The following is a 13,845-nucleotide window of genomic DNA, read 5'->3' as shown; positions in this document are numbered from 1 at the left end:
AATAGATAAGCATGATATCGGGGGTGGGAGGGCAATAGATGGGGGAGGGGGGCTGTTACTTTGTGAGGGTGAAAAGGGTAACTATTGCATTGTTCTGTACACCTGAAACTAACAATAAAAAAAAAGAAAGCTCATTCAAGATATTTCAAACAGACTATTGTTGAGAGCAAGGCTGGAGGGCTGTTACATCAGTCCAGCTGACATTAAAGCTTGGACTATCCTAAAAAAGAAAGTACAGTTTGCTAATACTTAATGAAATCAGTTTGGTTGCTGATTGTTTTGGGAGGTATGAGAAAATTTGTCTCCCATGTTGTGGCGAGTTTATTAGGTTAAAGAGGCCTGAAAGAAGGCAAGATTCATATGCCTTCCTAGTGTATAACCTATGAATGTTCATCTTTTTGTGTTTTTTTAAAATAAATCCTGTCTCATTTTCTAAATGGTCCCACACAGTTATCTCTTCAAGATTTCTTCTCTGATTATGCCATCCATCAAATAAGACTCTCATATCTAGACAGGTAGAGGAGTTTGCTATCTGGGGTTTGTGTGATTGCTCCATTCAGGCAGATTGACACGTGGCTTGCATTACCATGATGTTAGGCCAAGAGGTAATACATGGTATGTGACCACTGATGTGTATTCAAACTTATATTTTTGTTCTCTGCGGGAGACCGGCTCCCACAAGTCCAGGGGTTCCCTCAAGTGGAGACGGCGTCCACAAGGAAATGTTTCTTCCTTCCCAGGGTCTATTTTCCTTAGAAGTTTGTTTTTCTCCGAATTTTACTTCCTCACGATGTTTCTATTACAGGGTACAGCCGAATCTGTTCTTCACTAATGACTAACTTATCCTAACTATGTTTCAATTTCTTCCATTAATGGCCAGAGCTGAGTTCCTGCCTTGGCACTTAAAGTATGTTTACTACTTAGCAACCGTTTGAAACACTACTGGCTAAACAGGATCTTAAGAATTATAAGGTGCATAACTAGTCTATCACTAAGAATCTATCATTAAGAAACTAACAGTAAAACAGAATTATTGTAGTATGTCCAAAACTCACTTATTTAAAGAAAATAAATAAAACAATCAATATAAGTAGGGGTGTCAGATCTTTATCCTACTGGGGGCATCCAAAGGGGAATTTAAACTTTTCAAAACATAAAGCAGCATCTGTTTCTCAGCCAGAGCTTCAGGATTTGTCACAATAGCTGTGTGATAGGCCATGTCAGACACTGAGGTGCAGCCGGCTCCCAACAGTTCTCTATTTCAAAATACAATGATGGTGGTAGCTTTCCTCAAGGAAAAATAGTGGTTGGGATTCTTTTCCAGAATTTTGGCAAGGAGAAACTTCATTATGAACATGGTGGATATGCGCCTTAGCCTTCCCACCTTCAGAAGGATGAGGAAATGTGGTGATGCGAGATTCTCAGAAGGACCCCCAAGTAAGAGTAGATGACCAGGCAGCCTGGTTTGCAAGTAGTTGCCCCTGGGACTATGTAACTCTGCATGGTCTTCTTTTTCTTCTCCCACTGTAAAGGTGAAGAGTGAGAGAACTGGAATAATGGTTGAACAGTCCAAATTGTAGGCCTGGTATAACTGAGGTGAGCGTATATAGAATATTTTGTAACATTTCTATACATTTATGGACACTCATTGCTATGCACTTCCCCACAGTACCCTCTCCTAATTTCCACCCCAACAATAGCAGTGTGAAATGGTGTAATGAATATGAAGATAGAACTCCTCCAGAAAGACAAATGGAAAACAAGCAGGATGGAACCCTGGGGGAATGGTTCAAGATCACGGTGAGTAAACTGACAAAATGTAGGAACTGTGTAAGGGATGCAGATCAAAGGGAGTTGTGCTGATCTCATGTAGAGATGCTAGGAACTTTGTTGAGGACAGGCGGAGTTAACATCCATGATTACCTAAGTGCAGGTTCAGAGAAGCACTATAAAGGGAACAGGCTCACTGAAGGAAGGTCATGGGAGGTTGTCTAAAGGGAAAGGTAAAAACTACTGCCAAGGAGATGAAGCATCTCCTCACCAGATGTCTGTTTGGCTCAAGCTGAGCGTGGGGGTGTTGATTCCTTCTAGTTCTTATCAGAGGCACAAGTAGGGTCTTCAAATAGGTTGGATCCTGTCTGGAACCTTATTAAAGGAAGATCATTTTAAGCATCTAAATTTGATTATTTCAGAGGTAAATATTGGAATAGAAAGGAAAATTGGAAAATCCATGTCTGACAAAAAAAATTAAGTTGAAATTATGTCAAAGGTCTCACTTTAGAAGTCTTTTAAAGCTCGGTAGAAGGTCAGAATAGAATGCTGTGTTGGGTCCATTCTCCAGCCATATTTCCATGTTGTCTCTTTTCTCTTCCATCTTTTCTTTATACATTTAGATTCATTCCTTATGGGATGAAGTATGACAAGATATGGCTAATAAATTCAATCGAGAGCCATTGCAGTGTCCCCTTCACTCCAGTGGATGTAAGAGAGGGCAGTGAAGCCAGATTACGGCACACAGGGCAGAGGGAGAGACCTGGCTCAGTAGGGGCCATTGGCTTATGACACTATTGTTGCTCCAATCTCTGTAGTTCCACTATGCAAACAACCGAGCCAGGTTCTCTCTCCAGGGTGCTAGCACTGCCTCTGCATTGAGGGATGTCAGCTACAAGATTTGTAATGAGAAGAACCAAAATGTGTGTATGGAGGGCATTACCTGTACACAGTCCTGGGACAGGACAGGCCAGGGGCTGGTCATCTTCTTTGGAACTGGAATTCCTAGTGCTTACCCCACCTCTACTTCCTGTAGATACCTATCTTTGTGAATACTTCTGTTGTACCCTACTCTGTGTGGGATAAGTTGAAGACAAGGGAAATGGAGTGGCTAAAGGTAATGCAGACTCAAGGCATGTTGTCTGCCCACACCCAGACCCACATCTTCTTCCTCCAGTCCCCAATTTTCCTGTCACCACCACAGCCTCAGAGCTCTCTCTTTGTCTCCTTCTGCAGCTGACCGTGAACAAGAGATATGATGTCTCCCAGAAAGCTCTTGACCTTCATAAGCTCTGTTATTACCCAGGTATGGCTGACAGCAGTAATTCTAGGACAGGTGAGGGCAGAGGGGTCTGCTTAGGAGGGACTTAGGGATGGTAACGAGGGAGGGGTTAGTAGTGGTCATGGACCTTTTCAGCCTTCTGATTCCATCCTCTCACCTTCCCGAAGACTTGGTAGGCCTTGATATTGATATAATCCTGAATCGAAGAAACTGCATGGCTGCCACCCTGCAGATCATCAAAAAGAATTTCTGAGGTGAGACCTAGTATTATGGTAGGGGGTGGAACAGATGGCGTGGAAGGCAAATTTGTCCTCAAAACCCTAACCTTCACTCTAACTCTTCTCCCCGCAAAGCTGCTGTCCTTGAACTTGTGCAAGAACAAACTGTACCAGCTGAATGGCCTGTCTGACATTATACAGATGGCCTCCACAGTTAAGATCCTGAACCTCTCCAGAAATGAGGTGAGAAGAGGGAGCCAGATCAAAGTTGGGTTGTGGGGGGAAGGGTACTCATCAGAGTGATAACAGGAGGCAGACAAAGGTACCTGTGGGGCAGGGAGGGAGCTGTGTCTACAGGGGCAGTTTCCTTCCCATATTTCTCAGCTAAAGTTGGCATGTGAATTGGATAAGATGAAAGGGCTGAAGCTCGAAGAGCTGTGGCTGGAAGGGAACCCCTTGTGCAGCACCTTCCCAGACCAGTCCACCTACATAAGTTTGGTGATAACCACTGTTACCCTTCCTGGGGACCTTGGCCCCTTAGAAGCCAAATTATGCTTGACAGTGCCCCTCTGCTGGAAGCAGCAGCTCCAGTCCTCTGGGAGGACCAAAGGCCCTGCCCTCTCCTATCTCATTATATATATCTTTCATCTGAGCTTAGAAGTCTACTTTCCTTCCTCTGACCTGCTCACCTGTTCTCTGGTCTAAGGTCTTGTTCCTCACTCTGCACCTAGTGTTCTCTGGCATGCCCACCGAAGAGTGTGCTCCAGGAAGCAGGATGTCCTTTCCTCACCAACACCAGGGTGGTCCAGCCTTATGCCAGATGTTGGTGCCCTGCACTGAGAAGGGTCCTCCAGCCCAGGGTCTTATTCTGAGACTGGCCTTCCTACTCCAGGCTCAGATGGGGTTTTTCCCCTACTGCCCTGAGAGGGGCCCTGTTTCTTGTGCTCCAAAAGGGTTTCCCTTGAATCCCAGGCTGACATGGGGACTTTCACACTCTATGCTAATGGCTGAGGCCCTGGGTGGCTGCCATCATGACATTTGTTCCTCTGGCCCAATGCCAGGAGCTGGGTCCTTCTTGGGAGAAACTGGGGTTCCCTGAGTAAAGGGGCCAGAAGTGGGCCACCACCAGTGAGCACAGGGCGTCTTGAGGGGGAAATGGAAGGCCAAGGGCAGAGGGGGTTGAGGAGACAGAAGGACAGACCTCTCAGGGGCACTGCCCCTCCCTCCCTCCACACAACACATCTTCCTGCCTGGTCCTTCAGAGGAGCCCTGGGTAGCCCGACATGGGTATGATTCCTCAGGTGAGGTACCAAGTCAGAGAGGCACAGATGCACAGGAGCCATGAGAGGAGAAGGCGGTGATCATAGAAGGAGGCCACAGACCCTCTACCCCATGCTGAGCTGGGGCCTGACCACTTTCTCCATCTGGGGAAGGTCTGCTGTTCCCGGCATGCTCCATTTCCCCTGCCCAGGTCAGACTGAGCTCCCACAGGTGACAAGGGCTCAGTCAGCATGCAATAGGCCCCCAGCCCAATGGGTGCATGTTTTCCATTCCTACCAGGGGACCCAGGACCAGCCAGGGGCAGGTGAGGCAAAGATACACAGACATAAAAGGAACTATTTCCTCTTTCTTCTCTCCTCGCTGACCCCACCCCCATGACAGAGCTTCTTTGCCTTCCTTTTGCTTTTCTTTCTCTTTCTCCCCTGTCTCTACTCCCCTATGTCTCCCCGATCTCTCCCCTCCTATCTTCATTCCCTTTTTGTCTTCATCCCCTTCCCTTTCCTTCTCTTCTTCCTGCACCCTGCCTCAGTCACACCCCCACCCCAGCATCCCAGCCCATCTCTTGGGCGTGTCCTGGTCCAGGAAAAATGCTGGACCCCCAGTGAGGTAGCAGAGCCTTGGGTTCCCATCCCATTGCTTCTCTGGAGCATTTAGTGGGGACCTGGAGGAAGGAAGGGAGGCAGGATGGGGGAAGAAGCCCTGAATCCTGGGATCCAAATGCTGCTTCTTGTGTCACAGAAGCGAGTCTGGGCAGTTTAAGTGAGAGCTACTCAGGGTGAAGGAGGGGGAGGAGAGAGAGTTAGTGAGAGTGAGAGAGGAGGAGCAGATGCTCAATGCTCAGCAGGGAAGTGGACCAAGAACCTTTGAAATCATAGACTTAGGTGGGAAAAGGGGGACTTTTGAGTGGGCAGAACACACTGGTCTCTGTTTATGGCATCAGCATTTTAACTAAAAGGAAGCATTGCAACCCAAACTATCAACCACTCCTTTCTATTTTTGGTTTTGGACAGTGCCATCAGGAAATATTTCCCCAAGTTGTTACACTTGGTAAGTGTCTACATTCATCATTGTCTCTTACTAGCATTGACCACCTCCACACCTGCATTCAAGCCCTTTGGGTCTTTCCTAGATTACATGTTTGCATCAGATCCTTATACATTTTACAAGACATAGACTCCTGAAAAGGACATGAATATGCTCTGTGGAAAAATGTACACACACACACACACACACACACACACAAGTTGTATATAACAGCAGAATTTTCCAAGACCTCATGATGCAGATGCCCACTGGAATCTGCCCATGGAATTTCCAGGGCCCTTTTGCACCTGATCTCTGACCTTCACCTTCTCTTAAACCTATCCTTTTCCTTATCATCCAGGACCACCTCCCTCATCTCCATTGATGACTTTCTCTTCTCTTTTCCAGGATGGCCAAAAGTTACCCCCACCAATTGTAACTGACATTGTAGGCCTAGAGATAATAAAACCCTGTAAGGTGAGAACAGACCAAGCAAGATTTGGGGTGTTGCAAGGCATGCTTTGTCTACCACATTGTTTGAAGATATCTTTTGATTCCAGGAAAGCTATAGAGGATCTGAGACCCTGAAGAATTTAGTCTTTCAATTCTTGCTTCAGTAAGTAACTCCTGGGACCGTGAGGCAGAAGAAAGCTGGGAGAGGAGAGGCTTACCAAGCACAGGTGTGCTCATGGGTTGAGGTGAAGCTTCAAGGCCCCTGAGAGGCCCAAATCACAGTGATAGCTTGTCCCTTTTGCTCCCTCACAGGTATTACTTGATCTATGATTATGGAGACCGACAGAGTCTCCTTAGTGCTTATCACGACAAAGCCTGCTTCTCCCTGACCATTCCCTTCAACCCCGAGGACCCAGCCCTGTGAGTGTCACAGCTCAGACTCTGCTCCTAGGCCTGGTGGCTTCCCTGCAGACATAGGCAAGCTCTTGGAAACACCAATACTGGCCAGAGCACCACCTGTTTCTCTTTTTCTCATAGAAGCAGCTTACTTGAGTACTTCAAGAATAGCAGGAATATGAAGGCAGTCAAGGATCATGGTAATTGCACAATGAGAGAAGATCAACATGATAAGGGGTTGTGTGAAAGGGTCAATCATAGTGGCCAAGGGCCCAACCTTACCTCCTCCTGCCCTCATAGACCTGCAGGTTCAGCTGCTGAAGCACGGAAAGTGTGACATTGTTGACTCCCTCAGTGCATTGCCCAAAACTCAGCATGATCTTAATTCCTATGTTGTAGACCTGTGTGTCCAGACGGTGAGCACTTGCTTCCTCCTTCACACAGACCAAGAAAGTCAGAGGTGGGTAGACAGCTTAGAAGGATACTGAGAATCTTAGTAACTGCTCTCCCCTTTCAGGAAATGATGCTCTGTTTTTCTGTCAATGGGATGTTCAAGGAAGGTGAGTGTGTGTAGTTCCCTCCCTAGATCCTCCACTTCTCCTTTTCCCTAACTGGACTTCCTCCCAAACATTCCCAGCTTCCCAGGTTGCTTCCTTTTCTTTCCTTTCCTCTCCTCTCCTCTGCTTTTCTTGTTTTTTCTTCTTTTCCCTTTATTTTCCTTCTCTTCCCTTCCGTTCTCTTACTTTCCTTTTTATACCCTTTACTTCCCTTCCCTTCCCTTTCTCCCACCCCCACCTTGCTCCTCAACTATCCTGGCCTGACATACTTTATGCCTTTCTGCCCCAATGCAGCCCATGTGTCAAAGACAAAGCTTGTGGAATTTTATAGCTGTCATCTCAGTTCCTTACTCTATGACCTTGGGTCCATTATCTAACATTTCAGTTTCTTCATTTGCAAAATGGGCTGATATACCCTTCTCTTGGGCTGCTTTAAAAAATGATTCAAGGAAACATGTGTTTGTCAGAGGATCTGACACTTGTTAGGGGTCCTATTACTGGGAGTTGATTGTTGCCCTCTCAGAACTTGAAACCGCCTCCTGAATCTCAGTGAAAAATTGTGCCTGTATGGTTCCCATCAGGGTACTGCTAGAGTATCAGGTAAGACCCTCACTGGGGAATGCTGCTTGTGTTAAAAGTTTTTACAACTCTAAGAGGGGTTTGCTGTTTGTTGTCATTGAAGTGGAAGTAAAGTCTCAAGAGTCTGTCCGTGCCTTCACCCGAACCTTCATCTTGACTTTTGGCAGCAATTCCAGGTAAGTGCTGTGTTGTGGGTGCAATATAGGAATGAGCATGCATCCCAGCCTAAGTCCAGTGGTGTAGGAATATGATGGTACAGCTTGGAGGTTTTCTCAGCATTGTATAAAGCCAACAACAGGTAGACCCAGGGAGAGGTCTAGATTGGTAGTTAAGAGCGTGGGCTCTGGAGTCAGAATACCAGATTCTTTTCCTGACCTCAACACTCACTAGCTAGCTAAGTGACCTTGGTCAAGTTATAAGAACTCAGTGACTCATTGTCCTCCGAAAATGGGGGTTAAAGTGCCCATTCCTTGGGCTGCTGTAAAGGGTAAATGCATTAGGATTAAATCTACAAATCTAGTGAAGATAGTAGACCATCTCTCCAAGAGTGGGTTCTGCAACAGGGGCAGAGGTAGCAGCCAAGGAATCGGGGGGGGGGGGGGAGGCAGGTGTAGTCGGGGTATGGAAGGAATCTGGTTGCTGAATGGCAGTGGAAACAGGATCAGTGTTGGGAGTGTGAGGTTGTCTATTCCTCCTGTTGTCTAAGGGCCCGTCTTCCTTTCAGTCTGTGCATCGTGAACGATGAACTGATTGTGGGTAAGGCCAGGACAAAAGAAACCCAGAGTGCCTTATCCATTCCAGTACCCACATCCACCTCCATCTCCATGCGCAGCCTCTTCGCGGATCAGCAAGAAATGGTGCAGGTTATCTCCACCCAGTCTGGGATGAACCTGCAGTTGTCTCAGAAGTGAGTGGTAAGAGTCTATGGGGATAGGTGGTAGCTAGGAGGGCAAGGGAGTGGATAATGGGAACTTGCAGTTCATTTGTAAAAATAGCTTGGATGTGGTGCTTCCAAAAAAGTGAGCTCATGAAAAATGTATATTAATTTTATTGTGATGTATGTAAATAATTTTAAAATAATATAATGTTCAGACGACATGAGCTTGCATATATAAAATCCTAAGGAAACCACTAAAAAACTATTAGAATTTGCTTGATCACTGTACTGTACACCTGAAGCTGATGTTGTATAATATTATATGTCAACTATAAGTGAATTTATATATATATATATATATATATATATATATATATATATATATAGTCATGGGACGTGGAGTATAGTGTGGGAGTGGAGTCAAGGGATTTGTAATAGATATGTATGATATTGGGGGGAAGTGGGGCGGCGGATTGGGGGAGGAGGGTTGTCGCTTAGAGGGGTAAAAAGTATAACTATTCCACTGTGTTGTACAGCTGAAACTAATTCTAAAAAATGTGTATTTCACAATAAAAGATAATAAAAAAAGAAAAGTACTGAATACCTTTAAAAAAACTATTAGAATTAATAAACAAGTTCAGCATGATTGCAAGACATAAGATCAATATACAAAAATCAATTGTATCTCTATACACTAGTAAGGAACAACCAGAAGTGAAATTAAGAAAATAATTTCATTTACAATAGCACCAAAATATAATGTTTAGGAACAAATTTAGCAACAATGAAAAACGTATACTCTGAAATATGCAAAATATTGCTGAAATAAAATTTTTTTAAAGATTTTTATTGGGGAATTGGGGGATGGGAACAGCGCTGGGGAATTGGGGGAAGGGGAACGGACAAGTTGCTGTCATTTTGTTTTTCAGTCTAGTTGTGGAGGACGTTGCTTAACTGGCCCAAGTTGGCACCATCATGCACTCTTCCTGGGTGAGGCAGATCAGTCGACAGCTTCTGGACTGCCGTTCATGCTGGCTGCTGGCTACACACGGTAGCCCATGGCAACCCACTGCAGCAGGGGCTGTAGCTTACGCCGTCGCCGGCAACTCACAGCAGTTCAGCTCCAGTTTGAGCTGTTGTTTAGTATCTTAGCTGTTGAGGGCAGTGTCACTGGCCCTCATATGTGGGATCCGAACCGGGGCCCTCTGGCATCCCAAGGCAGCTCTTAACCAACTGAGCCACTCAGCCGGCCCAAAATAAATTTTAAATCACCTAAATAAGTAGAAAGGCATGCCATGTTACTGGATCAGAAGAATTAAAAGAATTAATATTGTTAAGATGACAATATTCCCCAAATTTGTATGCAGATTCAATGCAATCCATATCAAAATCCCAGCTGGTTTCTTTGTAGAAATTGACAACTTAATCCTAAAATTCATAGGAAAATTCAATGGACTCAGAATAGACAAACTAATCATCAAGAAGAACAAAGTCAGAGGACTCATACTTCCGTTTCAAAACTTAGTACAAAGCTACAGCAATCAATACCATATAGTAATGGCTTGAAGATAAACATATAGAGCAATGGAACAGAATTAGAATCTACACACACACACACACACACACACACACACACACACACACACACACACCCCCTCATCTTTACGACAATTGATTTTCAATCAGGATGCTAGAAATATCCAATGAGCAAACAATAGTCTTTTCAACAACAGATTCAGAGACATCTGGATACCTGCTCAGAGAAGAATTATTTTGCAAGTCTCTCTTACACCATATACAAACAAATAAAGTTGGAGCTAACACTATAAAAATCTTAGAAGAAAATATAGGGGTAAATTCTTTGTGACCTTGAATTATGCAACAGTTTCTGTACAGTGCCAAAAGCACAATAAAAAATTAAATTAATTGGGTTTCATCAAATTTTACAACTTTTTGCATCAAAAGACACAAACAATAAAGTGAAAAGACAACCTGTGGAATCAGAGAACATATTTGCAAATCGTATATCTGATAAGGGATGTGTATCCAGAATATATAAAAAAACTCTTAGAATTGAAAAACAAAAAGGCAAGTAACTCAATTAAAATTGATAAAGATCTCAATAGACATTTATCAACAAAAAAGGCCAAACGTTACATGAAAAGATACTCAACATCATTAGTCATTTGCAAAATGCAAATCGAAAATAGAGTGAGATACCGTTTCACACACACTAAGATGATAGATATAGATAGATAGATAGATAGATAGATAGATAGAGCCAAAAAATGTATACACATTTTAAGAATGGAAAAAAATCATATTAAAATTGTAATACTCAGTATATAGTCACGTTTGACTTCTGCAATTATAAGAGGTGCTCAAGGTGGTTACCATCAGCCTCCAGACACTTCTGATTATGGCAAACTACTGCTACATAGATAACATCTCTTAAAATGTATATACATTTTTTGGCTCTCTCTCCCCCTCCGTGTGTGTGTGTGTGTGTGTGTGTGTGTGTGTGTGTGTGTGTGTGTTGGCAAAGATGTGGAGAAACTAACTCTCCGTTGCTGGTGGGAATGGAAAATGTTGTAGCCACTACGGAAAAGTTTGGCAGTTCCTCAAACTGTTAAACATGCATTTACCATATGACCCAGCAATTCCACTCTTGGATATATATCAAGATAATTGAAAACATGTGTTCATACAAAAACGTGTATGCAAATATCCATAGCATCATTATTCTTAATGGCCAAAAGTGGAAACAACCTAAATGTCTATCAATTTATTAATAGATAAATAAAATGTGGTATATCTATACGATGGAATATTATTTAACAATAGATACCTGTTATATATATAACATTATATATATAACAGATACCTGTTCTGATACCTGTTATAACATGGATGAACCTTGAAACTATTATGCTAAGTGATAGAAGCCAGGCACAAAAGACCACATTATATGAGTCCATTTATGTGAAATGCCCAAAGAGACAAATTTATAGAGACAGATAGCAGGTTAATGGTCACAAGGGTCTGGGAAAGGGGGGACTAGGAATTGACTATTAATGGGTAAGGAGTTTTATTTAAGGTGATAGAAATGTTTTGGTATTAGATTATGAAATTCTGATGTCTGCGAAATCTTGTGACTATACTAGAAAACCACTAAATTATGGTTGTTTCACCTTAAAATGATGAATGCTACAGTATGTACATTATGACCCAATTTACAAATGATTGGAAAATTGTATTTTAAAATTTCCATTTGTTATAGATTGAGTGGTGGCACTGCATGGTCAGCATGTCTATACTGTGATACTAGTGGAGATCACCTGTTCTCCCACTCCAGGTGCCCTTGGGACAAACAGTAGAACTAAACCAGGGCTGGTCAGGTCTTCACTATGCTCAAGGTGAGGTCTGGGTATCAAATGGGTTAAAGATGGATGTTTATGGGTCTTTGGGAAGGCCACGAAGGTGGAGGCTAGTGCCCTGGGAATGAATCTCAGAGAGCTGGCTCTTCTGACATCCTGACTTCTCCCCTCCAGACCAACGGCCAGATCCCAGTGGAGGCCTTCAAACAAATACTCTAAGAAGAGCCCTTGGATGTCATCTTTGTCTTCATCTACATAGTTTTGGTTTCTCTTTTCTCTGGCCTAAGGCCATGCCCATGATTGGGGTTGGAGGCCTCACTGAGAAGCTAAAGTTACTTAACTACCTGAGGGTCAGTTGTTCTGTTTATTTTCCCCATTCATGATTGCTGTTTATTTTCATAATAAAGAATGATGTTACGCATTGTATGTTGCGTGTCTTGGATTGCTCTTCCCCTGCCCAACCATGAGCTAATGGCTCCAGGACTGAAAAGCCTCATCCTCTTCACCCCCAACTCCCTCATTCACCCTGACAGTCTCTAGCAGATACATCAGGCTTGACTCATAGGTAGTTTGTCAATAAATTCTGATGAAAAGGGACATACGCTGCTTCCAGGGACTGGCCTTTGGAGACAGTGTGACTCAATCAGATGCTCTACCTGGAGGCCTGCAGAAGCAGGTATGGCACCTGGCACAAAGGGGCTTTGACAGGGATGCCTAATACAACATGTAGGAACCTTTAAAACATTATGCTAAGTGAATAAATTAAATCACAAAGGACCACATATTGTATGATTCCATTTATATAAAACATTCAGAATATGAATATCTATAAATATAGAAAGCAGATTAGTGTCTTCCAGGGGCTGGAACAAAGGGGAAATAGGGCATGACTGCTCAATAGGTATAGGGTCTCCTTCTGAGGTGATAAAAATGTTCTGGAACTAGATACTAATGATGGTTGTATAACATTGTTAACATACTAAATGCCACTGAATTGTACAAGTTAAAATGGTAAATTTTATGCTGTCCATATTTTACCATCATCTTTAAAACTCCACAGTGGAGTCTTTTAAAAATACTGGATTTTTCATGAATATAATATACTTATTGTACAAATGTGAAAAATACAGAAGACTATAAAACCATAGGGAAGAAAACCTCACATAATCCAAATCATGAGCACAATCACCACTGATGATTTTTGCTTTTCTTTGCCCATACTCTTTCCTTATATAACTGATATTCTGGATAAAATTGTTTTAGGAAATGTATTTTTTCATTTGGCATCATTTCATGAGTATTTTCCCTATGTCATTAAAGTCTTCCTAAACAGCTTTTAAAACAAATTGTGAAATACTACAAACAAACAAATAGAAAAATAGTTGAAGCAAGAAATGGCAAAGGCAGAAGCTTTTGTGGGAAAAGGGGTCAAGAGAGTGTGTTTTTAAAAATGGGAGAAATAACAGCGTGTTTTATGCTACTGGAAAGATAACTGATTATAATGAAATCTTTTTTTGTGAAGATATATATGTGTATATCAGTGTGTGTGTGTGTGTGTGTGTGTGTTGGTAAAGGGACAATACACACACACACACACACACACATTCACATTGATAAAAATTTGGAAGGATGTATACCAAAATGTTAGGAATATTTATCAGTGTTAGGATATGCAATACCTGTGGTTTTTTTCATTTTCTTATAATTACTAATTTTTATACTGTGAATACACATATAACTTGGGTAATTAAAAATAAGTTAAAGGATAGGGAAAATAGAATTTGCAGCAATTTCAATAGAAAAAAATTACAATAAAAAAAACTAAATCATTTTCAGAACAAGGAATATTTATAAAGCAACATGTGAATTGAGTTAAGAGTATGGTCATAAGAACCATCTCACTGCTCTCTGTTTCAACTCCAATGTAAGGGCCAAAATCTGGGACCTCCCCAAAAGAATAAAGATGCCTAAGAAATAGAAAGCATGTTTCCCATAAACGCTAATTTCAATGGCTACCCTTTCTACTCTTCGG

The 13,845-nt window shown here is 42.6% G+C and overlaps 1 protein-coding gene across 1 annotated transcript in view; it reads left to right on the top strand.

The window, feature by feature from the left end:
* LOC109377472 (nuclear RNA export factor 2-like) overlaps positions 1-12,032 on the top strand; it is a 22,217-nt gene extending 10,185 nt beyond the window's left edge. Inside the window, 21 exon segments of the mRNA XM_019633824.1 lie at positions 1,325-1,394; positions 1,397-1,471; positions 1,670-1,799; positions 2,397-2,481; positions 2,589-2,693; positions 2,807-2,887; positions 3,007-3,076; positions 3,220-3,306; positions 3,404-3,513; positions 3,655-3,761; positions 5,559-5,598; positions 5,983-6,051; positions 6,135-6,190; positions 6,340-6,447; positions 6,565-6,623; positions 6,724-6,839; positions 6,941-6,983; positions 7,663-7,735; positions 8,284-8,466; positions 11,792-11,852; positions 11,988-12,032. Coding sequence (XP_019489369.1) covers positions 1,325-1,394; positions 1,397-1,471; positions 1,670-1,799; positions 2,397-2,481; positions 2,589-2,693; positions 2,807-2,887; positions 3,007-3,076; positions 3,220-3,306; positions 3,404-3,513; positions 3,655-3,761; positions 5,559-5,598; positions 5,983-6,051; positions 6,135-6,190; positions 6,340-6,447; positions 6,565-6,623; positions 6,724-6,839; positions 6,941-6,983; positions 7,663-7,735; positions 8,284-8,466; positions 11,792-11,852; positions 11,988-12,032 — 1,773 coding nt within the window.
* The last annotated feature ends 1,813 nt before the right edge of the window (positions 12,033-13,845 follow it).

Source organism: Hipposideros armiger, unplaced genomic scaffold, assembly GCF_001890085.2.
Source record: "Hipposideros armiger isolate ML-2016 unplaced genomic scaffold, ASM189008v1 scaffold_1414, whole genome shotgun sequence".
Classification (NCBI taxonomy): Eukaryota; Metazoa; Chordata; class Mammalia; order Chiroptera; family Hipposideridae; genus Hipposideros; species Hipposideros armiger.
This window is presented reverse-complemented; position numbering and strand designations above follow the sequence as displayed.